Source organism: Tachypleus tridentatus, chromosome 7, assembly GCF_004210375.1.
Source record: "Tachypleus tridentatus isolate NWPU-2018 chromosome 7, ASM421037v1, whole genome shotgun sequence".
In the NCBI taxonomy this organism is placed as follows: domain Eukaryota; kingdom Metazoa; phylum Arthropoda; class Merostomata; order Xiphosura; family Limulidae; genus Tachypleus; species Tachypleus tridentatus.
The window spans coordinates 121,834,970-121,862,661 of NC_134831.1; the positions used below are offsets into that span (position 1 = coordinate 121,834,970).

Here is a 27,692-nt window from a genome sequence, read left to right on the forward strand (position 1 = left end):
AATATTTGCAAACCGATATTAACCAGAATTCACAGCCGCCGCTATGTTACTTGGACAAGACAACATACCAACTTACAACCAAGACACTAGTGACATTTCATCTTTATTAGATGAGAGGATTTGTGTTCGTCCTTTACCTGGAAAACAGTTGAGAGAAGACCGTTTTTTTCCATGGGGAACACACAGGAGGTGGTTCAGTACAAGTTTGGGCAGCTGTTCATCATGGTAAAAAAACTACTCTTTTTACTCTCCAGGGAAACGTCAATGGCGCCTCCTATGGGCATCATATGGAGACGATATTTCTAAAATATGCCAGGGAAAGGTTTGCTAATAACTTTGTGGCCAGGATTACAATCCCATTGATCACAGTGGGCGTATTGTACGGGATTATTTTGACCAGAAGGGCATTAAAAATTGTCATTGCTAGCAAAGTCTCCATATTGTAATCCCGCTGGGAACTGTTGGGCAGAACTGAGCCGGAAAATTGCTAATCACGAATCTAAAACAACTAATATAACTGAGTTACAGCACCTTCTAGTGATAGGTCAGGGGAAAATCATAGAATAACGTCATTGACAAGATACTACGCCCTCTTGCGGATGCTATTAGAGTACGAGGAGGACCAACCAAGTTCTGAATGTTTAATATAGATTGATATAAGATCACAGACGCTACTTATAATAATTTGAGGTTAGTTATTGTTATCATACACGTCATAGTAAGGTTTTATTGTGATAGGTGAAATATTGAACCACATATCTTTTCTGATGTGGAATACTAAAGTAAGCTTACAGTATCTTGTTACAGTAGAATTATAATAATATTACTCATTAACGTGTTACTTTTTGTTTGTGTGGGACTATACTTACATAAATGTTTTTTTGTGCATAGCGTCTTTTTTTCTATCTTCTGTCTCTCTCGTTTTTAGTTACACATATGGAGAGATTGTTTTTTTGTCAATTACTTATTATCTTATTTCTCGGTAAACTTTTACTTAACTGTCTTTTGTTGTTAAACACAAAGCTACACAAAGAGCTATACCGCGGTGCCACTGGGGAGGGGTGCGTGTTTTTCTTGAAATTTGTGGATTGGCAACGTGTTTTTAAAACAGAGTTCAGGCCATGTGCTACTAAAGTTGTTTCTGTCGCTGGGATCGAACCCCGAATTTCAGTGCTTTATAAGTTAATGCCCTTAATGTTATTACCCGAGCCACTGATAACCACAATATGAGAAAAAAAAATTTTCGTGTGAATAATTTATGTGTTTTAGTTTCCATAAGATTAATTACAGAAAAGATATAATTCAGTGTTAATATATAAACCAAGATGTTTTTGTAGATAATATATTATATTTATATTTAATCAAGCTAACACGATATTTCTGATTGCTAATAACAAATTATTAACTTTAGAAGTGTAATGAACACCATTGCCCATAATCACGTATATTGTCGAAATGCTTTTGACAAGTGTCTATAACGTCCTTGTCTGCTTATACTAACCAGGTAGCATGAAATATGTGGAGGCGCAGATACAACAAACACTAAATTTGTCACAAGGAATCAAAGTAATTAGTAATCCGAGTGTAAACACTCTTATTTCAAAATTATCTCGTGTGTCGTAATGTGTGTGTGTGTTTTCTTATAGCAAAGCCACATCGGGCTATCTGCTGAGCCCACCGAGGGGAATCGAACCCCTGATTTTAGCGTTGTAAATCCGGAGACATACCGCTGTACTAGCGGGGGGGGGTGTATCGTAATGCGAAGACCCGACAGAGCCAGGTGGTTAAGGCATTCGACTCGTAATCCGAGAGTCGCGGGTTCGAATCCCCGTCGCACCAAATATGCTCGCCCTTTCAGCCGTAGGGGCGTTATAATGTGACAGTCAATCCCACTATTCGTTGGTAAAAGAGTAGCCCAAGAGTTGGCCGTTGATGGTGATGACTAGTTGCCCTCCCTCTAGTCTTACACTGCGAAATTAGAGATGGCTCGTGTAGCTTTGTGCGAAATTAAAAAAAAAAAAAATATGTATCGTAACGCGAAACTTATCTTCCCAACAATGTTTAATCATCTGGAAATGGTTAGTATGCGCAATTAGATTTATTTTTTTATTTTATTTACTATTAAACTATGCTGTTTACGCAACAGGAAAAACAAACAAACAACAAGAATATATATATATATATATATATATATGTGTGTAGAAAGAAGTCACAAATCAAGAAACAATGAGCTTTTGGCAATCTAAAATAAGCTGTTTGTTCTAAAGAAATAATGGCTGGGTGGTTACAGGAACTGAAGTGTAAGCACTTCTGTAGATTTGAATTAGAATCAGAGCATAACAGGATGATAAGTATAATTAGGCATAGCGTTCTCATTCTTACGTAATCATATGTACATTCTGACTGTTGATGCCAGACGTTAATAAACGACAGGTAGATCAATCACTTTGAACCCACAATAAGACTAACAGTGCTAGCCATCGATGCACAGTTGTTCACCAGGAAACAATTAGCGATTAAAAACTTGTCCAAATTACATGAAACACTGAAAGCTGAAAATGCACGTCAAGCGAATATTCCTGATATTTGGGATCGTAGACGGTAAATGTCAACAGTTTTTATGATTCGATCTAAGGATTTTGTATCAAATGTTCTAAATATTTATGAGGAAGAGTGTGGGCGCCTGTCCCGTTTCGCTATTTATGAGGAAGAGTGTGGGCGCCTGTCCCGTTTCGCTTCATACACCTCCAGATATGAGCTCATTATTGGTACTAATTTGATGGATTTCGTACCAAGCGTGGAATGCTTGGTTTATTTATATATATACTACTATAATTACACGTAATTGTACTGAAAATACTGATAGGAAAATTAAATGTTACGGATTCAAAAACACTAATTTTTTTCTCACATGTTTCTTGTGTTGTTGTTTTTTTTTGTATCAGTGGATGAAGATTTAGATCAGATGTATTTAAAATTAACCCATTTTTACTTTTAGTATCTTTGTTTCTAACATAGGAAATCTGTGCTGATCCTATTTTTGTTCTCGATGGCCCCAATCAACACGACATCACTCCTGGAAGGTTTGGTAAGTTATTGGAAACAAAAGAAAGAAACATCCGTTTTTTGATTGTCAGTTTCATTTGTAACCGAAATAGAACATTTCTAAGATGTTAATTCTACTATAGAACAGTTTATTATAATACTTATATAACTTAACATTTAACTGCTGATAGAGGGTCATAAATATAGTAATTTCTTATATAATCCCCTAGGCCCGGCATGGCCAGATGGTTAAGGCGCTCGACTCATAATCTGATGGGTCTCCGTCACATCAAACATACTCACCCTTTTAGTCGTGTTGGCGTTATAATGTTATAGTTAATCCCACTATTCGTTGGTAAAAGAGTAGCCCAAGAGTTGGTGTTGATTGGTGATGACTAGCTGCCTTCCCTCTAGTCTTACACTGCTAAATTATGGACGGCTAGCGCAGATATCATTCGTATAACTTTGCGCGAAATTCAAAACAAACCTATTAATTAAAATAAATATTGAATAAATTATCGATGCTGTTACATCTAAACGGTCCGGTTTTGTTATTTTGTGCTCTGGTTTATTCTCCTAATTATATATTGTAGCACTTAAACGTATTCGTGCATATTTTTCCAGGTGACAGGTGGTTTGTGGCCTGTATCGGATGCCTTTCCATAACCAAAGGTTTATTCTATCGTGTGGTACCAGCCGATCAGAACTTCCTTACCGATAATTACGCTGGGATATTTCGTTTCCGTTTCTGGTGGTCGGGAGAATGGAGGGAAGTGGTAGTGGATGACCGACTTCCGACCGTCAACAACAAACTGGTGTTTGTTCAGTCGCAGCATAGCAACCAATTTTGGGCAGCTCTTTTGGAAAAAGCATATGCTAAGTGAGACTCTTCTCTTGAGGTTAAGCCGTGAAGTTCCACACATTTTTTTTTTTTTATCGTGTAGGGTGTTTTATAAATAACGCGCTCATAAAACACGAATAACTTTAGTACTAATTTTCTCTATTTTACCTGGATTATTTATAAGCAGGTAAGCTATGACATTCTTCTCTTATTCCAGCTTATCTTTATAACAACAAAAGTACTAATTTAGTATCATTTACTGTAAAGTAGTTATTGAAATGATGTAATTTTTCTAAACAATTTATGACTATTCTGTCATTATTCTTGGGGTGGATTGGCTCTGTGGTAGAGTTCTTGGTTCAGAGCTGCTGCTCTGAGTTCGAATCTATGCGTTACTATATGTAGCTGGTAATAGGGTGCTACTTACCTGATCTTTTCCGTCTAGTCAGTATTTCAAAATTAAGGACTACGGCTTGCTATCGGTAATAATTAATTATTGTTATGTAATGATAGGTGCACCTAAAATAATTATATATGACCATAAACGTTTATAACCGTACTTAATTATAGTTTTGAGATATCGGAAAGTATAGTTAAAAACTTTAACCTGTGTAACTTATAGAGATGTTTAAATAAGAAAAGAATATGAAATAGGTATATGTATCATTTAGTTTTAGGATCTATTCTCCAGGGAAACCATAAACAAGAAAAATATACACGTGATAACTGCAGTTTTTCGACGTTTTTTGTAAAAAAAAAACAGTTTTAGCTGTGTGTCAGTAGTAGTTCCTAATGGTTCACAATGTTTTGACCCAACATGACCAAGTTATTAGGAGGCGCTTGGCACGCGAGTTCGAATCCCGTTTCACCAAACATGCTCGCCCCTTCAGCCAAGGGGGTGTTTTATAAAGTGATGGTCAATCCCACTATTCATTGCTGAAAGAGTAGCCCAAGAGTTGGCGGTGGGTGGTGATGACTAGCTGTCTTTCCTCTCGTCTTGGCCCGGCATGGCCAGGTGGTTTAAGGCACTGGACTCATAATCTGAGGGTCGCGGGTTCGAATTTTCGCCCTACCAAACATTCTTTCAGCCATGGGGGCATTATAACATTTTGACATCTTAAACTTCGCCAAAGTATACGAAATATTTATAAAGAGACTGAACCAATAGTTTCTTTTTTTTAATTGTTCCTAATAGAAAACCCGCAATTTGAACAATTTTAAATGTGTTGTAAGAGTTAAACGAACAGTCTCCCTTGATTAATGAACGCGAAAGTGAGGTTTGTTTGTTGGTTTTTGAATTTTGAGCAAAGCTACACGAAGGCTATTTGCGCTAGCTTTCCCTAATTTAGAGTGTAAGACTAGAGGGAAGGCAGCTGGTTATTACCACCCACCGCCAAAACTTGGACTACTCTTTTACCAACGAATAGTGGTATTGACTGTAACGTTATAATGTCCATTCAGCTGAAAGGGCGAACATGCTTAGTGTGACGGGGATTCGCACCCGCGACTCTCAGATTACGAGTCGCGTGCCTTAACCACCTGGCCATGTTGGGCCTCGAAAGCGAAGTGAAATATCACTTAATTATTCAGCTTTGTAGGAAAGTGTTTGCAAAAGCCGTTGTGAAAAACTGATTTCATTTTTAAATTTATTTCTTAAACAATATTAAAATTCATAATGGTACTTTGGTTCATATTCATATTTTGAAACCTTCTTTTTTGGTTTCTGTAGTAAATGTATGCGATATTGTTTTAATTACTTTTTTTTACTGGCAGCATCATGGAAAAGCAATTTTCTGGCGTACGTAATCTAAATTCACAAAATATATTTCGTATTAAAAAAACAAACAGAAAAGGCTGATATGGAGTTTGTTTACTAGTCTTACATTAAAAAAAATCTGTTTTTACAAACAGACTTCATGGATCCTATGAAGCACTTAAGTATGGATGCTCTTTGGATGGAATGGTAGACTTGACTGGTGGAGTGACTGAAAGCATCAGTGTCCGCCATGACTCCACAGCTTGCGGAAGAATCCTCTCTAAGCTTCTCACTATGACAGATATTGTGACAGCGGTAGTACACCAGCAGCCGCAGGTTGAATTCTATAATATTAAACACTTGGAAAAATGAGATATTAAGCGACTTATTATAGTCGATTAAATTAAATTTTTATTTGGATTATTGATTTAAGTTTACTTAATTTATCATGTTAACGCACATATTTATTTGATGAACATACAGGTGGTGTTTTTGCAACTGAAGATGTGAATATATTTCTGTCAATAAAGCAATATATGCAATGATGAATAATTGAGAATGTACCGCGTATATACATTTGTACATGTATATATTGAGAACGTTTTATTTATTAATGCACTTTCGTATACAGTATTTACACGCACAAAAACATAGGAACATATATATTTGCACTTGATATATATTATTTATAACACATTCTTAAAAAAATAACAAAAATATTCTGATTCTTTATCAAAATATATGCAAACAAATAATCAAAATAAATATGGCATAACTTGAAAGACTTCACGTCTATTTTTTGTTCAGGTGAACGTTTTTCTACATGTGATATTTTTTAATTGTTGTAGATCTTTTCTGCCTGCCATCTATGGGGTGGTTAAACAAAGATGGAAACATCATAATCATAGAGTTGGAAAAAATCTTCATTTGAACTTACACCGTGCAAACGTTTTTTACCATAAAATCCAGCCAATGGATTTATACCTAATAGTTTCAGTTGTTTAAGTGCCTTAGAAATATGTGTCTGAGATGTTTCAGACTCATGCCCCACTTTTTTAATTTTTAAAATTACAAACCTAGGCCTAATTTTTAAAAAAGAAAATGATGAAACTAAGTAATAAAAATTAATATTTTTAACTCTTACACGTTAATGCAAGGATGCGACTACTTTTCTGACATAATTAAAAAATGTGTGGTGCTATTTGAGTCAATTTTAAGGGAAAAGAATACTGGAGAGTATAGAGTGAGTTGTATATTCGTGGAATGCAAGGATAGGATTTACTATAAATTTATGACATTTTTATATTAATTGTGTCGTGTACCAAAATTTGAGAATTTCTGTGCTTGTAGGTATGGTAATCGTTCAACTTAGATTATTTTCGTTAATGATGGAACATTATAAGAAATTGTATTAACACAAGTATAGTTGGTGCCTTACAAATGGTCATTTCATGGGGTGGAACATGAACAGACGTTAGTGCTTCGGACTACTATTTGCACGGCCATCGCTTACGCCATGGTACTTCCAAAAACAGTTATAGCTGGTTAAGTACATTTATTTTAAACTGATGTAACTGACTAGCCATTACACACACTTTCTTACACAAGCAAATTTGTAAGGGGAGTGTAGTAGCTAGATAGTTTGGGTTGTTAAAAAGTATTAAAAATAGTGATTTATCGGTTGATCTCGAATCCTATTTGGTAGGAATATAAGAATTTTGTCACTTTTTTTTTTTTTTGTAAGAGCAAGCAGTAGAATCCAAGTAGGTTCAGATTTTGGGACACAGTAATGCATGTGTGGTCCAAACCAATTGTGCTCCTTTTTTAAAAAAAGGAACTTATTCAGATTTAATGTAAACGATCTTTATGTTTTATGATAAATTATAATACATTGGTAAATGATGCAATTTCAGGGAGCTTCTATTTTAAATGGAATTTAAATCTCATATTTAGATCTCATATTTTTATTCAGGGAAGAAACCAACCAGAGAAGTTGGCAAATGGAATCTTATTGACTACAAACTACAGAATCATGGCTGTTGAAAAGGTTTTTATTTTTAGTCTCTATATTTTTATGAAGTGAAGAATTGTTGTTTTAGATAAAAGACACTTTTATTGCACTTGCAAATAGATGTGTAAAATGTTAGAAGTGAGAATTTTGTTTCTCTACAGTGAGAAGAAATGATTCAAATACAGATCATTTTTCATATAACATTATTCTGTATTGGTTTAGTAACTGAACTGGTGACTTGCCTAAATGGATTAAAAACAGCATCTGAACATTTTTTTTTATATTTATTTTAATCGAACCTTTAGCTTTTGTCTGTTTTAGACTTGCAATTATTTCAAATGAAAGTAATCCAACACACCACTCAGTAGTTAGCAACTGCACTAGCGAGTTCTCAGTAGGCACACACGTGGTGTATGTTTGTGTTATTGTTAAGTGCAACATGTAAACAATTTGTGTGATTTGAGAAAGATACCAATTGAGTGGTAGTAGTTTATGAATAAAAATGACCTTTCAAATATTATTTGTTGTGTTTATATATTTTCGCTTTGTGGAAATATGAAGAAATCCAGTTACTTTGTTTTTAGTGAGGTTTAAAGATATTTCTCCTAAATGTTTCTGGCTAGAAAAGACATTATAACTAAAGCATTGACTACAGTAGGTTGAATGTAACTAAATTATTTATTTTTCCACAAGGGTTTAAGATGATAAATACATTAGCTACAAATCTGGTTATAGAATCAGTGACTTGTCTCAGTTTGGTTTAGAAAGTTACAAATGATTGTAACTAAATGTCAGTGTGCATATGGAAAATATATATGTATTCAAGTAAACATTACAAAATGAATTGGAATTTTTATTCCTTTGTAATAAAGGTATAGCTTATTTATAAACAATTGTGAATAGGTTTCAGAACTTTACCAGATTTAACTAAAAAAATGAAGATAGCTGCTTTTATTCTGTATATGGTGTTTTTGGATTTATGCTTTCCCTTTAACAGCTATAATTCAAAACGAATTCATTCATACCAACAGAGGGATTTTTTCACATTAGGTTGAACTAGTGAATTGTGACCAGATACAGCTGGTAAGACTGAGAAATCCACTTGGAACCAGCTCGGACTATGTGGGAAGTTGGTCTCAAACGTACGTATGTTATGGCTATTATTAGGAAATGCTAAAGTTTGTAGTTTTTATTTTATTTTGTAATACTTTCAGAAAGTTTGATAGTCAAGAAAAACAATAGAAATGTGTGTTGTGTGCTATTCAAAGAACAACAACAACACATTCAAACATTCCTCTAGCTGTCTTGATATATTATAAATTAACACTGGAATGCCAAAAATATAAACCGTGAGTTTTCCTTGTAGCTCATCAGAGTGGAATGAAGTTCTGTCAGAAGAAAGACAGATAGTAATGTACAAATCATTTGGTGATGGAGAATTCTGGTGAGTGGAACATTGATTGTTCATGATATTAAATTATATAACTTGTACGATTATAGGTAAACTGCATTATTTCCTTGCACTAGCACTCAATATAATTAAAGGTATTAGTGATAAGACCAGGAAATATAAACTTAGGAAAATATTTGTTGAAATACAAATGTCAAGTTCATGATATATCCATACACAAACATTAGATCTTAATGAAGGATGGGCCTCACAGGGATGGGCTGGATGTTAAAATTTTATCTGGAAAAAAAGATAGAAGGGGCCCACAAGTTTGTCATAAAAATAACAAAGCTACAAACTTTTCAAAGGGTAGCCCACTAGTATTTTTTATGTTTTTGCCTGTAAAAACATATATAAACATTTAGTTTATACATACAAGTATGCTCAGTTCATGCCTGTGGGCCTCATAAGAGTTTACTTGTTCTCATTACTGAATTTTTCAATTTCTCCAGTTGTACAAACAACAAATTACAAGGTAGTGAGTAGAATATGACATCTGTCATATACTGTTTGTTTTTTGTAGTGTAAAAGCCTTTTTATTTTTATCATTTAATGTATATCTGTATGATAGGAAAAAATAATTTATGCAGTATTAACCCTTGTTTTTATGATACTATATATATACATGGATACTGACATGGTTGGAAGGTACACACATTGTACCACGTGTTTGTTGGAACAGTTTCTCGTGTTATTTCTTTCAGGATGAGCTATCAGGATTTTGTGAAGACTTTTTCCACATTAGAAGTCGTACACCTAGACACAGAAACCAGTAAGGATGAACCAACTTTCCGAACTAAGACCCCATGGCACATGAAGCTTTGCCATGGACACTGGATTCGGGGGGTTTCTGCTGGTGGATGCAGAAATAATACAGGTAGAATTTCCTTTGTGTTATTACAAATGGAAAAATATTTTTCAACCATGGAAGTGCAAGTTTTTGTGAGATATCATTTAGTAAATTTTGTTTTAGTTTCCTTTCTATATTCATAACATAGTATTAAAAGACAGTAAGATGCCGGCCTACTAAATTAAAATAAATGTAACTCAAAGCCATACTTTGCTATTCAAATATTTATCAAGCTTTCCATCAAACTTCATCAAGTTAAATGCACCTACGGAAACTTAAGGCAATTTGTTTGAAATGTCAACGACCATGTTAGAAAAGTAAAACTGTCTCAGCCAAAGGTGACTTCTATTTTTATATTTGTGTTCCTTAGTTTTACCATTCTCAGCATTAAGTATGAAAAGGAAGATACATCAATATTATAAATTCCCTTAACAATCTTAAACACTTCAGTTGGATTCCCTCTAAATTTCTTTTATGAAGAGAAAACAATTTCACGGATCTTGCTCTTTCCTCATATGACAACCTCTACCTCCCAGGCAACATTCTAGTAAATGTTGTCTGAACATTTTTCAGCAATCCAATGCCCTTTTTAAGGTAAGGATCCCAGGACTGAGCATAGTACTCAAAACGTGGCCTAACCATTGACCCATAGAATTAAGTTATATCTTCATTAGACTTCTATTCAGTGTTTATGTAGATACAACTTAAAATTTTATTTGTTCTTTTAAAGTAATGGTAATTAAAGATGTGCTTAAATAACATGTAGAAAAAATCAGTCATAACAACAAAACAGTTGAGACGAGTTAGTTTAACTTCCTTATGAGCTAGGTGTATCCGATAATTTATATTGGCTACATGAAACATGATTATCTGCTGGGTTAATAGAACAGGAGACCAGTAGTGTCCCATGTATATTTTTTCACACTTATCACTATTTGTATTCCAACCTAGTTTTTTACTTATACTCAAGAGTATGGTTCAACAAGACTTTTGTACATTCAGAATTTTCATGTTCATTTGTGTTTGTGTATTAATGTGTATGTGTGGTTATGGATAATTTTAACAGGTATATATATATATATTGATTGTACTGAAAATTAACTTTTCAGACACCTTTCATGCAAATCCACAATATCATTTGATTCTGTCAGACACTCAAGAAGTTTTGATTTCTCTCAACCAACATTCAGTTCTTGAACCCAAAGTAATTGGATTTACTCTGTATGAGGTGAGTAGAGTTACTGGAGTAAAGAATGGTTAAGTATGTTGTGTTTTATTTATAGCTGCTTTTGTCTTTTAAACTGTAAAAATAATAAAATTGGTGAAAACACTGTAGCTGTTTCAGATATAAATATACACCAATGAAAGTTACAATTGGAACATATATTTATTCAACACAGTACTTTAAACAAGTCAGATTGTATGTAGGTTCATAAGGAGGCAACTGCACTTAAATTGTAAGGGCTTCTGACTGGCCGTTTAGCTCACGTACGCATATCGTTCTGGTTGAAGTGGGCCAGGCATGGTTAGGTAGTTAGGGCATTTCACCAAACATGCTCGCCCTTTCAGCCGTGGGGGCGTTATAATGTGACAGTCAATCCCACTATTCGTTGGTAAAAGAGTAGCCCCAAAGTTGGTGGTGGGTGGTGATGACTAGCTGCCTTCCTTCTGTGTTTACACTGCTAAATTAGGGACATCTAGTGCAGATAGTCCTTGTGTAGCTTTGTGCGAAAGTCCAAAACAAACAAACCATTTGTGTAGAAACTATACTAAGTCATCTCAAGAAATCTCTCTCCCTTACTATCTGACTCCATATGATTCCAATCAATGTCTAAAGTTAAAGTCTCTCATAATTTTGCATCAGTATTTTTATCAGTAAAAACCATGATTATACTATACAACTTTTCATTCACTTAATATATCTTTGAAACCCCTGACTGTAACCTATAAAACTTCAGAATAATTATCAACGTTTTTCAAGTCTAATGGAGTTTCAGTAATTCCAATTAAACCACCACAGTTTTAATTTCAACTAGAACTCTGAAATAATCTACTTATTTCTAGTTTTTTAGTTTAAATTACTTTTAATAAATTTCTTTAGAGCTTCCACAAATATACAACTTCCTAACATGCTTACATGAAGCCCATCTCTGGTTTATATTCACCCTTACCCTTCAAACTATTCCACTGGTCCAAACACTTTATCTGTTGCTCTAAGTACATCCAAGAAAATCTTTCATTTAAGCCTTGTTTCCTTCTAAGTAATTCATTACCACATCTAGCCAGATGGATTATTTTTGAAAGGGCCATTTGTCTGTTTCTGTCCCTAGAAAGTGTTCTATATACTTTTCAAACACCTGTTTTGATTCATAATTTCAAATATCGTTTGCTCTTACTTTTATTATTAAAAAGAGAACAATCAATTTTAACAGCAACTAAGCTGTCAATATATCTTATATTGTGCTGTGTTTTAGCACCTGGCCAGTTAATATTAGTCCTAGTATCTTCCCTTGTGCTTCCCAACTAAATATAAGCTGATAACCTCTGTACATTTAATGAGATAGAGAGTTCTTACTATTGTACACCTTTTTATTATGTTATTCCTCATTTTGAACACCTAAAGATTTACATTCAATAACCTGAATACCAAATGAACCTATCTCTGTAGTCTTAACGTTTTACTACTGTGTATCGTTGTAAGTCCAGCACTCTTGTTCTTCAGGTGAGCATCCTCCTATCCAAATCAACCTTTGTCCTAACTCTAGTCATTTCCTGTCTTGCTTCTAGCATGTTATCTGCTTCTTCTCTAATAACACAGTTTTCCCAATAGCTATCTTTAACATGCTCTACAAATGTAGTGTTATTCTGAGACTTGATAATTGCAGTCAATCCTACGGTTCTAAAACAAAACTTAACCCTAGCTGTTACCACATTCTATAAATTTTATTACATTTAATACTGATCATCCTCGAACCATATTGAAGTTTATTTGTTACAAATACACTCACGTTGTAATTATATGTTTAACTGTAACTGACTTATTGCACAGTATGTAAATGAATCTAACACTAACATTTTACGCTATTAATTACTAGTACTGTGGTGATGTATTTTTTTTATTGTTGATGTTTACTGTTAAGAAAACGAAGTAATGTTGCAATTTGTATAGTAAATTAACTTCAAACCCCACAAGTTGTTAAGATTTGGTTTGTTTGAATGTATCTATCTGTGCTGTGCCTGCTGTGGGTATCAAAATGTGGTTTCTAGCACTGGGTTGTTAAGCAGTTAACCAAACAAGGTAATTCTATTTTGGAATAAATAAAAGAAAGCATCATTACCCATAAAAATAAAAAACATGTATTTAAAGCTGCAAACTGTTGAACAAAAGTTATATATAAATAAAAAAGGAAAACAAGAGAATACATTTCAGTTTATAATTTAGACAAGCAGTGTGTAAGATGGTTGGAAAAAAAGTGACTTAAAATGTAACAAGTGGAGTATATTGTTATACATTGTAATGACTGAAGTATATTGTTATACATTGTAATGACTGAAGTATATTGTTATACATTGTAATGACTGAAGTATATTGTTATACATTGTAATGACTGAAGTATATTGTTGTGCAGTGTAATGAGTGAAGTATATTGTTATACATTGTAATGACTGACTATATTGTTATACATTGTAATGACTGAAGTATATTGTTATACATTGTAATGACTGAAGTATATTGTTATACATTGTAATTACTGAAGTATATTGTTGTGCAGTGTAATGACTGAAGTATATTGTTATACATTGTAATTACTGAAGTATATTGTTGTGCAGTGTAATGACTGAAGTATATTGTTATACATTGTAATGACTGAAGTATATTGTTATACATTGTAATGACTGAAGTATATTGTTATACATTGTAATGACTGAAGTATATTGTTGTGCAGTGTAATGACTGAAGTATATTGTTATACATTGTAATGACTGAAGTATATTGTTATACATTGTAATGACTGAAGTATATTGTTATACATTGTGATGACTGAAGTATATTGTTATACATTGTAATGACTGAAGTATATTGTTGTGCAGTGTAATGACTGAGGTATATTGTTATGCAGTGTATGACTGAAGTATATTGTTATACAGTGTAATGACTGAAGTATATTGTTATGCAGTGTAATGACTGAAGTATATTGTTGTGCAGTGTAATGACTGAAGTATGTTGTTATACATTGTAATGACTGAAGTATATTGTTATACATTGTAATGACTGAAGTATATTGTTATATATTGTAATTACTGAAGTATATTGTTATACATTGTGATGACTGAAGTATATTGTTATACATTGTAATGACTGACTATATTGTTATACATTGTAATGACTGAAGTATATTGTTATACAGTGTAATGACTGAAGTATATTGTTATACATTGTAATGACTGAAGTATATTGTTATGCAGTGTAATGACTGAAGTATATTGTTGTGCAGTGTAATGACTGAAGTATGTTGTTATACATTGTAATGACTGAAGTATATTGTTATACATTGTAATGACTGAAGTATATTGTTATACATTGTAATTACTGAAGTATATTGTTATACATTGTGATGACTGAAGTATATTGTTATACATTGTAATGACTGACTATATTGTTATACATTGTAATGACTGAAGTATATTGTTATACATTGTAATGACTGAAGTATATTGTTATACATTGTAATGACTGAAGTATATTGTTGTGCAGTGTAATGACTGAAGTATATTGTTATGCAGTGTAATGACTGAAGTATATTGTTATGCAGTGTAATGACTGAAGTATATTGTTATACATTGTAATGACTGAAGTATATTGTTGTGCAGTGTAATGACTGAAGTATATTGTTATGCAGTGTAATGACTGAAGTATATTGTTATGCAGTGTAATGACTGAAGTATATTGTTATACATTGTAATGACTGAAGTATATTGTTGTGCAGTGTAATGACTGAAGTATATTGTTGTGCAGTGTAATGACTGAAGTATATTGTTGTGCAGTGTAATGACTGAAGTATATTGTTGTGCAGTGTAATGACTGAAGTATATTGTTATACATTGTAATGACTGAAGTACATTGTTATACATTGTAATTACTGAAGTATATTGTTATACATTGTAATGACTGAAGTATATTGTTATACATTGTAATGACTGAAGTATATTGTTGTGCAGTGTAATGACTGAAGTATATTGTTATACATTGTAATGACTGAAGTATATTGTTATACATTGTAATGACTGAAGTATATTGTTATACATTGTAATGACTGAAGTATATTGTTGTGCAGTGTAATGACTGAAGTATATTGTTATACATTGTAATGACTGAAGTATATTGTTATACATTGTAATGACTGAAGTATATTGTTATACATTGTAATGACTGAAGTATATTGTTGTGCAGTGTAATGACTGAAGTATATTGTTATACATTGTAATGACTGAAGTATATTGTTATACATTGTAATGACTGAAGTATATTGTTATACATTGTAATTACTGAAGTATATTGTTATACATTGTAATTACTGAAGTATATTGTTATACATTGTAATGACTGAAGTATATTGTTGTGCAGTGTAATGACTGAAGTATATTGTTATACATTGTAATGACTGAAGTATATTGTTATACATTGTGATGACTGAAGTATATTGTTATACATTGTAATGACTGAAGTATATTGTTATACATTGTAATGACTGAAGTATATTGTTGTGCAGTGTAATGACTGAAGTATATTGTTATGCAGTGTAATGACTGAAGTATATTGTTATACATTGTGATGACTGAAGTATATTGTTATACATTGTGATGACTGAAGTATATTGTTATACATTGTAATGACTGAAGTATATTGTTATACATTGTAATGACTGAAGTATATTGTTATACATTGTAATTACTGAAGTATATTGTTATACATTGTAATGACCGAGTATATTGTTATACATTGTAATGACTGAAGTATATTGTTGTGCAGTGTAATGACTGAAGTATATTGTTATACATTGTAATGACTGAAGTATATTGTTGTGCAGTGTAATGAGTGAAGTATATTGTACAATGTAACTTAAATGCACTTTAAAAAAGGTTAATATTGTACAAAGCCTCCCCATGAAATCTTTGGATAAGAACTAGTTGGTCTTCAGTTGAAGAAAACGTTTAGGAACCACTGACATAGAGCATCTTTGAGAGTTGTTGTTTGTTGTATTCAGTTCGAATTAAAAGTTGTGTTTTATTTGAAGATGTCGAAATCTTCTGGTGAAATGGTTGGAAGATCATTTTTTAAGAAGATAAAGTCACTGGTGAACTCCCAATACAGCAACAGTAGACAGGTAGTATATATATATATATATGTCAGTAGATTTGTTTCCTGAAATGTTTCGTTATTAGTGTTTTTAAAGTTTTAAGAATGTATTTTAATTTATTTGTTATTTATTCAAACATATTATGATTGTGTGATTACACACTGTGTTATTTAGTGTAATAGATTTACTTAAAAACGTTATTTTTAACAATAACTTATATGGAATGTAAATTGTTTTAATGAAGTGTTTCTGTATTGTACCCAGATATCTATGAAATGTGATCTTCAACAAGGTGGTTATTTACTTATGCCAACAACCTTTGAACCAGGACAAGAAACCAGCTTCACTCTACGTGTTTATTCAACCAAATTGATCAAATTGAAGTGAGTAATAACACATTTTCTTGTTGTTTAATACGTGTTTGCTTAGAGTAAGACATGTTAGTCAATGATTACTGATGTTTCACTGAGGTGGGAGATGTATTTCTGTTGTGAGTGAACTAGATATTTCTAAGGTCATACTCACTATACAAAAAGTAAAATTTCAGTATTTGAAAACAGGTAAAAAATATATATTTATTTTATGATATTGTACACTACTATGTTTCAGATTATGATATATTCAAAGTGGTTGGTGCAGTTTTCACATCGAGTATGTTTTGTATGTTTCTTTAACTTTAAAACGAATGGGAAGCTGATATGAGAAGTTGTTTGGATACAAAGATTTAGCTTCAAATAACTTCTTCTTCTCTGATATTTATTTTAAAAATTCATAAGTTTATTAACACTTTTTATTTGTTTTTTTTTATTGAAACAGGTGATTTAGTTAGTACTTTTACATATTTTTAAGATTACTTGACTGTGTGCCTGCAGCTGTGAAACCAGCCATTATAAAGGTAAATTCACTAAACTTTATGTAAAGAACACACACCACCTCTTTCAACTGTATAAATTACAAGTATAAAATAAAAGAGAATTTAATTGTCAATAGCTAGTTCATAAAACAGGATGTAGAGTTTCACACACAGTATCTAGCATGTGACTTACAAATCTGAGAGTATGTGGGGAAGACACTTTCTCATAATGTTGAAATTAATTAATAGGGGAACATATTACCTTTTACGTTTTCGAATAAGACTTGTTTAACTGGTTAAGTGTTGGATTGAGTTTATTGAAATACAATCTTTTTAAACACTAATGAATTAAAGAAATTATTTATCATTAAACTGTATAGAAAATGAATTGAGGCTTTGGATCCATGCATGTGTTTTTGTTGGCTTTTTTACTAACTTCTTACATGCAATTCTAAATGTTGCATTACTATCAATATTATTCAGATTTCAAATGAAGAATGACAGTGTAGACATCATTTTATAATATTTCAAACAAATAGTTCATCCATTACTAAGATTTATAAATATTGAATGTGTAGGTCTCAATTCAAAACAGTCAGTTTTAACTTAAGTGTTAGATTTCGTTTATGCTATAAACTCAAAAATGTTTTTGATTCATGGTTAACTGAATAATTTTTTTTTAAGTATAACAAAAATTCATTATAGGCTCCAACATCGTTTGACAGTAAGGTCAGCTCGTATGAAACGATTTTTTTGCAACTGGCAGATGAGGTAAGGAAAAGAAGGTTGTGTTGCTATGGTCAGTAAATTGTCAGTATGTTTCTCCTTGTAATTTCAATACTATTCGAACTGTGTCAGTAGTTTATCAGTATTATATAAGTACTGTGAATTGTTTTCTCTTCTAAAACAGTGTTTTTGATAGAAATATTTTATATTTTACTAGAATAAGTAATATGGTTGTTTTGAATTCTTAACTTTGTTTAACACAAACTGGAGTTTATTATGAGACATTCTGTAAATGTAAATAAAATCACGACCTGTATCTCCAGAATGTAACTTTATTAACTCACTATTTTTCAATTACAGCTTTATTAGGAGCTACTGATATCCAACAGGGTTACTAATCCAGTTAAATCTAAATTGGAACACCGCTGTTTGTAAATTGAATATTAATGCATGTGTTTAGAAGATTCATATTATTTTAAAGTAATATCAAACATTCTTGAATTTATATTGTTATAAGAAATCAAACCAGCAATGCTTAATATATAACATGTGTAAACCACTAAGTAAACTATTGGATTTGTGATAGAATACATTATGTATCTGGAACATTTTTTCATGTTTTTACATGGATTTGTAATAGAATACATTACGTATCTGGACCATTTCTTCGTGTTTGTAAGTGGATTTGTAATAGAATACATTATGTATTTGGACCATTTCTTTATGTTTGTACGTGGATTTGTAATAGAATACATTATGTATCTGGAACATATTTTTGTGTTTGTACATGGATTTGTAATAGAATACATTACATATCTGGACCATTTCTTCGTGTTTGTACGTGGGATTTGTAATAGAATACATTACATATTTGGACCATTTCTTTATGTTTGTACGTGGATTTGTAATAGAATACATTATGTATCTGGAACATTTTTTTGTGTTTGTACATGGATTTGTAATAGAATACATTATGTATCTGGACCATTTCTTCGTGTTTGTACGTGGATTTGTAATAGAATACATTACGTATTTGGACCATTTCTTTATGTTTGTACGTGGATTTGTAATAGAATACATTATGTATCTGGAACATTTTTTTGTGTTTGTACATGGATTTGTAATAGAATACATTACGTATCTGGACCATTTCTTTGTGTTTGTACGTGTATTTGTAATAGAATACATTACGTATCTGGACCATTTCTTCATGTTTGTACATGGATTTGTAATAGAATACATTATGTCTATAGACCATTTCTTCGTGTTTGTATGCATATTTTTCCATGTTACTAAATTGCTAATGTTTTGTGCATTCTCTTCATAATTTTAATACTATTTGAATGTGTGTGTGCTTGTTTTTGTTATAGCAAAGCCACATCGGGCTCTCTGCTGAGTTCACTGAGGGGAATAAAATCCCTGATTTTAGCATTGTAAATCTGTAAACTTACTGCTGTACCAGCAGGGCACTATTTGAATGGAAAAAATAACTCTTGTTGAAGACCAGTAGTTTATCAATAGTATGAATTTTGATATTATTTTGATATAATATGAACTTTCTAAGTACATGTATCAGTGTTTTAATTACAAACAACAGTGTTCCAATTTAAACGTAATTGGATTAATGAACTTGTAGGATATCTATAGTTCCTGATAAAACTGTAATTGAAAAATACAGTTACAAAACTTAAATAATATTCATTGAGGTAGTCAAAAGGTGTTCTACTCATAAGTTGTATTTTTTTAAACACACTGCTCTTAACAGTAAATGTTCTATGCATTATATGACTGAAAATTTCACCCAAGTATTTGTAGTAATTCTGAAATTGAACGACATAAAAATGAGTTTTTCTTTAACTCGGTCACCATCTAAACTGTGAATTTAAAATAGAAGTCACAAATCATTTAAATGAAAAGATACAAAACATTTTAAGATTTTTGGATTTAAAAAGAATATTCATATAATAAATCACTAGAACCGTAAAGTCAAAAGGCTTTAAATATCTCATTAACTTGTTGAAATCAAAGTAACTGTGACAGTGACAATGTCAATGTTACCTTAAAAGATATGGTACTATTTCTTGATTTTAGAAAAGTCTTTGAAGTTTGTAGTAACAGTGAAGTTTGAAATGTCTCACATTTGAAATATTTCGTTTCCATAGAAATGTTTTACAGTTGGAAGATACCATTATTTTGTGTTGACGTTTCACAAGTGTAGAGTGGTATTAAAATCTGGTTTTACTGTAACAATGAAATGATAATTTTAATGGATATGTGCCTGTATTTCTTTGTATTGTATTACCCCACCGAACTTTGTGTTGTCACTATTTCCACTACCAAATAATGGAGTTGGGTTTATATTTTTGCTATGAAAATTACTATTTTGTGAAAATGGAATTGACAAGGTTAATAGAACTCAAAGATTTACTGAGACTATCGTGTAACAATGGTTTCTTCACTCTTGAACCAGGTTCATTTTGTTACTGGTAGTGGAATACTACGTACAAGTTTCTGTCACATTGATAACAGTTCTATGTTCATTTACTACTCTTGTGTGCCTAATTCATTTTTGCAACGTATTTACTTCAGGTATTTCTATTTAAAATGTTGTAGCACAAGTCAGTGAATGTGTTTGAACTTCAAGAACTACTTGAAGCATGCCTTCCAAATGGTATGTTTGTGACACGATTATCAACTTACAGTAATATCAGTAATAGCCGTATTGAATAAAAAATGATGAGAAATACTGATGCTTATTTTAAACTGTATGTACTTTTATTGTTGAGAACTGCATTATTTCTTTGTTAAATTATTTTGTCTAACATTGGAAAATGAATATTTCTTCGAGTCACATTTTTTTAAGAGGTAGCATTTACCGTTACATATAATACTTAAATGACGAACTTGTGAAGTTGAATTATAAGTAACAGAGATACTGCATTAATGATGTAATATACTCAGATTCAGGAATTAAATTCTTTTGTTTGATATTGGAAAATGACTGTATATAATCAGAAAAAAACATTCAAACACCTGTCAAACACTTGTAACAACCTAAAGTTATATCTATGTGTAAAAACAAGTACTAGTGTGGATATATTTATAATACAAAATTAAAAACCCTGTACACTTCTGAAGTTGAGATATTCATACATAGAAAAATAAGTATTTGTTGAAATGTCTTTCTTTATGATATATTTGTATATCACTGATACGTGTACTTGTGATTATATAGATTACGTGAAGAGCAGTGCTAATCTTGAAGTGTGTCGACATATGGTCCTCACTTTTGATGTATCCTCTTTTGCTGATTGTATTTATTCTCAGTGTAAAGTATCATAAATTTCTGTGAGATGACTTTTTATGCTTATTATATATTTATTAACTTTAACGTAAGATATTTTTCCCTGCTGTTAAATTTTTCATGTTGTTGAAAAGCACTGAGTTTAGGGACAGAGCTTGATTATTGAGGTATACTCTGAGCTTTGTATTTCTGCACTAATACGATCATTAAACTGAACTGTAAGGAGTTGTGGGGTCTTGAGCATATCCTTGGCTTAAAGGTATCTGTAAACTTCTTCGTTATTGATGAAAGTATATGTATTACCAAGATTGTCATCATAAAATGAAATCAGTAGTTTTGTTATATTTTAATATATGGATGAACGATTGGTGATTTTATTTTATTTTTGATTACTCAACAAAGGAGATAAATTAATTTTCTCATATATTAAAGAAACCAATTATACAAATTTTGTGAATATGATATACTGTTTTGCATGTTAAACAGAATTCATATACTATATATAAAAGCCTTAATTTCAAATTTTTTTGATAGATAAAAAGATTTTTAAAAATTCAACTAAAAGCAGGATATGGTGCAATTCCATCAAATGGATAAATTGTCTTTAACATTTCAACAGAAAGTTGGCTGTGGTCGATTGAAGTTTACTGACTACAAGAATCTGATGTGTAGCCTTAAGTATTGGCAAGTAAGTTAGTTTGTGTTGTAATTAAAATCACATTGTTTTGATCATGTTGAAGAGTTTTAAATTACTTAGAAAACTTGCACAAACTGACATGTGAATTTACGAATTTCTGTCTGGAAGCAAAACTCTCAGATCAATTTATTAGAACTAGTACCACTTCTTTTTGCTATTTGAGTGATAAAAAAAATGGAGTCTTCATATGTGTAAAGTATCTTTAGAAATGAAATTTAAGAAATTGAAAATAATTTACAATTACTCCAAAATCCATTTGCCACAGTTTTTGTTTCCTGAGAATCCTTAGGTTTTCCTTTTCCTGTGAAGTACTTCAATTAATTGAGATTTAACTACTTTGTATATTTCTAATATTGAATGGATTTATTTTCCATACATGTAAATTTGTTTTTGAATTTACTTAATAGCCTTTAACTACAAACATCACACACATTTAAAACAAATTTACAATAATGAAAGTGTCACCTTTTGGTGTTACTGTTTTATTAATGACTATTTAAATAACTTCATATTTTCAAATTCTTAATTTTGTCCTTTCATTGCTCTGCAGTAAGTCTATTGGTTTATAACATTAAAAACTACATTTCAATGCATGTAGTAGGCACAGCAGAAATGGTTCATAATGTAGCACTTAACAACAGACAACTTAATTTCTTACACAAATTAAATAACTTCACATCGTTGTAATTTTCAAGCATTTAAGTTATATTGAATAATAGTAATAGAGTTGTAAAATCCATTAAAATAATTAAAACAATGAGTTCTCTTAGATGGTTTATTAAGACTGAATTTCTTGTACTGGGGGTTTATAGACAACTTTCAAGAATCATACCAAAGGAACATCTGGCATTCTTAGAGCAGAGAGGCTCAAAGAAGCCCTGTTTGACCTAGGTGAGCTTCAATGTTTTATCTTCTTTGGTTAAGCATATTTTGTTTACAAAAATATTAATGGAAATATTAATATTTGTTAAACCTGAGTATGTAATTTTGAAATTCATCTATATGTTGAATAATATAAAATAAAGCTTTCATACAAAATTTTAAATATGTTTTTAAATTTGAATAATTTGGAAACTTATAAACTTGTGTAAGTTTACTGAATGAACAATACACTTTACCCTCTGAATTAAGTTATATTCCAAAGAAGTATTCAGTTTGAAATATTTTAATATGAAACACAAAGCTTTGATTTGTATAAAGTCAGATACTTTTAATTCACAAGTAAGTTTAAATCAAACAAATTCCATCTCTTGCAGGTTGTTTTGAAGTATTATTTTTATTTGTAAGGATGACTAGAAGTTTCATACTATATATTTCTATACATTTTGGTCAGTAAGTTAACAGTTTTTATCACATTTTTTAGGATTTCAGTTGAACCTGGAGTCTCTCTCACTTCTTGTACTTCATTATATGAGAAAAGATGGAACATTACGATTTGGAGATTTTGTGTCTTGTATTTTACGATTATCAATGGCATTTGGTAATTTGTTAGTTTTTGTTAAACCTTCAAGTAAAAATCAATTTCAAAGTTAGAACACTTACGAACATCTCAAACTGATGTTTTATTCATTCAGACACAGTTTTTTGGATTAAATTATTCAAAGTGTCTAGAGATAATAAACCACCAACTTTGTTATAGTTCTGAATCTGCACTGTCTGATATTAAATCAAACTTAAATTTGGGGTTTTCAGTTTGTTTTTATTATTATGTTTATTTGTGATTTATTTTCAGGGAAAGTGTTTTTAATATAGTGACACTTTATGGTTGCCAAATTTTGTTTTTAATGATTGTTATTAATACCACCAAATTTCATTAGTTATTCAGTTCAAATGATAATTTTAGTTAATACTGTATTTACTAAACCTATAATATGGATAGAAAAATATTACTGAGCATTCTTAAGTAATTTGTTTTTTAAATTTACAGCAACATTTGAGAGGAAGGACCCATTACAGAATGCTTATATTAAGCTTAACCTATCAGAGGTGGGACAAAAGACATGTTGAACATTAACTACATTAAATTAAAATTTAATGAATACCTTATGATTAAACTATAATTGTAGTTTAGTAATTTTAGTAAGTTCTACGTATTTTTTAATAAGGTATGTAATTGGAAAAATGTATGCAATAATGCTGATAAATATAATACAATTTCGACTATTTCATTATGAGAAAGAAACATTGGAATTAGATTTTATTTACCAGATTTTAACAAAACTGTTCAATAATGAAAATTGTCAATTTGAAACAGCTTTTACCTTTAAAAATATATATTTGTAATTTAGCATTAAATTGTTTTTGAGATTAGTTGGAACCATCTAACAGCATAGATTGCTGTACTTTATCTCCCAGGTATTCTGCAGTATTTCATTCATTTAATCTGATATTTTTTTAAAGTACCACAAATTTCTTTTATAGAAAAAATAACTTTTTTCATGTGCTTGATTTTCTGTATTTCACACAAAAATTTTTTTGGAATATTGAAATATTAAATTAGGATTATAATTGTTTAATTGTGGATGATTTAAAATTATGTTAATTGTCAGTATAGTTTTTAATTTAAAATACAACTCATTATAAATTATTTGAAATTAATTTAAATATTAACGTGGTATTTTCAGAAGATTAATATCTTTTATTGCTACATTTAAAGTAGTTTTTAGTTATACAGTTCTGATTTTAGAAATGCTTGAAAGAAAATATTTGTCTCAAATGATTTTCTTTGTTAGTGGCTGAAAGTTTCTCTACAGTGCTGAATAGATCGAAGAATCAGTGATGTTTCATTCTACCTCAATATGTGATTACTCTGCAACATGTATCAGTGGCATGCAAAAAGTTTCAGTAAAAACAGACGCCTCTGTTAATAAACTACTTGTAATTTTTATATATTTATGTATATTATGGGAAAGAAAAATGTTCTTATTTGTATAATTGAAATTTATTAAAGATATTGTTATAACATAATACATATTGGTATGATTGAAATTTATTAAAAATATTGTTATAAAATAATACCTATTTAGGGTTGGAAATTTTTTTTAATATCAGAATTATGTTTCGACTTGCTCCGAATTTAACACATTAGAGTTGGGTGTTAATGTTTCTTTTTATGCCTACGTAAGAATTTTTGCTGATGTTATACACTGTACTTGCTAAGGTTTTCTAAACTCTTTGGGTGAGATACAAGTAAAAATTGAGATTTTTTGTTAGAGGTTTACTGTAACAATGATATCAGTATCTCCAAATCAAATTTTTTAAAATTAGTTTGGAGTGTCCACTTGAAGTTTAACTAAAAATTCTTTGATTTCCTTTTTGTAAATTAATAACTAATTACTATATAATACCAGAAATACTTTAAACTTTTACTTTTATATGCAATTATATATTAGTCATCTTAACAAATCATGTTTTATAGTTTCATAATGTGCCCTGATATTATGTAACTTAAAAAAATTGTTATTTAAGAATTACACATTTGTACATTGTATGTGTGTGTGTGTAATAATAATGACTTTTGCAGTATACTTACTAGATTTCTTGATGACAAGAAACACTTGAAATAAAAATGTATCTCGGAACTGCAGGTGTAGGCATTAACATTTTTATTGATAAGCAGAGAAGAATGTTTTGACCTTCTTAGGTCATCTTCAGTGTTAATACTACCAATACCAGCCATTCTGAGATGCACATACTAAATATTTTTATATTTTTTAACTGATATTTAAACTTACCTTTATTGTATTTATTTATATAGTGGGTAAATTAAGATAGGTTACATGGAATTCACATCTAGTTAATAATAAACATTTACACTAAAACCTGTGTATGAAACCCACATTTTGAAAATAAGAAAACTGGTATTTATAGACAGGTGGTCTTTACACACTAACCAGCTGATCCGTCTGGTAATGTGAGGACACAATGAAGATTTGTGTTACTTGCCTTTGACCGAATACAGAGTTAAGCAGGCATTTTTGATTTTTCAGTTTCACTGGCTGAATTATGCCTAAGTCTGGTAGTTAAGACTTGGATAACATGTTTGTATTTGCAGGTAAAAGATACTAACTTGTCATTTTCCATGGTAAGATGATGTACTGTCAAGGGACAATAAGAACTTTCTTGACATTTCACATTATGGTCAAGTGTTTGCAGCCATTTATTTAACATATCAGATGTCTTTAAACCTTAGAATTAACCCTATGGGTTTTACAGAGTTTACATATATATCCACGTTTTTAAATATCTTTGCTTGTGTGGATTTCCAGTCACTAGTGGTGGTTCTTTTGACCCATTTTCACAAATTTAGAGTAACACAGAGACTTGGTTCTTTACCCTCTTTCCACCTTGTAATATTGTAGCTACATGTACCCGGTGCTGCCATAAACTAATTCATGTGGAGGTAGCTAGCCCTCAAAATTAGTAAAATTGTACTGCAAATCTGTTATGGAAATGGATGCATTTTATGGAAAGTGTTAAGAACAACAGTTACTTCAACTTGCTTAATCTGATATTTTATTTTCGACTGACTTTAAGGAACTGGTTCAACAATCAAGATGAATGCAAACTTTGATTAAGTACCATTTTCCACTTAATTTGTCATAGTATGAGAAAATACAAAGCACAAACCTTTAAGCCACAAGCACATTTAAGTGCCACTTCCTTGAGGAAAGATGCTGACACGTTAATTTTACTGGACATAGTGTCCACAAATCATATCCAACATAGCTCATTTATATAGTTTCCAAGTGACTCAGCAATAAGTCTTTCGGGCTTATGATGCTAAAATTCAGGTTTTGATATCTATGGTGGGCAGAGCACATATGACCCATTATATATCTTTGTACTTCATAACAAACAAACAAGCTCATTTATATTTTTATTTCCAACTCTTATTTCTCTCTCCTTCTTACTTGGCATGCTATTTTCACAATCTTTCAACACTTCACTTCTGCCAGTCTCAATCTCTTCACCAGTTGTTTTTAAGCTTTCATTCATTTGAGATGGATTTGTAACTTACCTTCCTTCCAGAGATAAAAAAGTACCTTATCTTAAATAAAAACTACAATATAGAATCTTGTGAACTTAGGCTTACAAAGTAATATTGAAACAGCATTTATGACAGTGATATGTAATTACTCAGGATTAGTGTCAACTTGAAGGTCGTTATGGATAATTAACAAAACTGGTCATCTTAAGTTACACTGGGTTTACATTTTAGTGACTGCTTTATAAAAGGTACCTAACTTTAGAAGATGATGGAGCTTTAGAAAAATGACCTTTCTGACCAGGTGGTCATTAATGCAGATTTTATTGTATTTTTATTTTTAGGGTTAGAAAATTTAACAGTGTTTATCAATGTGTGTGTGTTTGTAGTCATGAATTGGACAAAAATCAAGACAGAGGCATGTGATGATATAGAGGAACACTGAATCTCTTAGTAAGGGAACAAATTTAATTGCCAGGTTAATTTCTGGTTTTATTATAAGTACATAGCTTGTTCTGACCAGAAGTTAAAATAAGTTTCCTTTCACAGTATTTTATTTAAAAGACAAAACTAAATTCAGACATTCTCATCAGTTCAATAAGTTCACACTAAGGCAAACCACAAACAAAGCAAGAGACAAATATTAATAGTAAGTTATGAAAGTTTGTTTCTTTGAGGCTTAACACAAAGCTATACGATGGGCTATCTTTGCTCCGTCCACCACAGTTTTTTGTGTTCTATGTCTGTAGACATACCACTGTTTCACTGGGGGACAGTTATGACAGATACAGAAGAGTTAGATCTTTTAAGTGA

The 27,692-nt window shown here is 31.1% G+C and overlaps 1 protein-coding gene across 1 annotated transcript in view; it reads left to right on the forward strand.

The window, feature by feature from the left end:
- The window catches only part of LOC143256512 (calpain-C-like), a 39,109-nt gene extending 14,254 nt beyond the window's left edge, over positions 1–24,855 (forward strand). Inside the window, exons 3-21 of the mRNA XM_076513843.1 lie at positions 3,019–3,088; positions 3,670–3,925; positions 5,798–5,978; positions 7,615–7,689; positions 8,704–8,795; positions 9,020–9,097; positions 9,808–9,980; positions 11,063–11,181; positions 16,250–16,339; positions 16,577–16,695; positions 17,162–17,207; positions 17,871–17,936; positions 20,505–20,562; positions 21,127–21,185; positions 21,815–21,883; positions 22,705–22,783; positions 23,256–23,372; positions 23,820–23,878; positions 24,625–24,855. Of these exons, the coding sequence (XP_076369958.1) occupies positions 3,019–3,088; positions 3,670–3,925; positions 5,798–5,978; positions 7,615–7,689; positions 8,704–8,795; positions 9,020–9,097; positions 9,808–9,980; positions 11,063–11,181; positions 16,250–16,339; positions 16,577–16,695; positions 17,162–17,207; positions 17,871–17,936; positions 20,505–20,562; positions 21,127–21,185; positions 21,815–21,883; positions 22,705–22,783; positions 23,256–23,372; positions 23,820–23,878; positions 24,625–24,651 (1,833 nt within the window). The 3' untranslated portion in view covers positions 24,652–24,855. The remainder of the gene's footprint in view (positions 1–3,018; positions 3,089–3,669; positions 3,926–5,797; positions 5,979–7,614; positions 7,690–8,703; positions 8,796–9,019; positions 9,098–9,807; positions 9,981–11,062; positions 11,182–16,249; positions 16,340–16,576; positions 16,696–17,161; positions 17,208–17,870; positions 17,937–20,504; positions 20,563–21,126; positions 21,186–21,814; positions 21,884–22,704; positions 22,784–23,255; positions 23,373–23,819; positions 23,879–24,624) is intronic.
- The last annotated feature ends 2,837 nt before the right edge of the window (positions 24,856–27,692 follow it).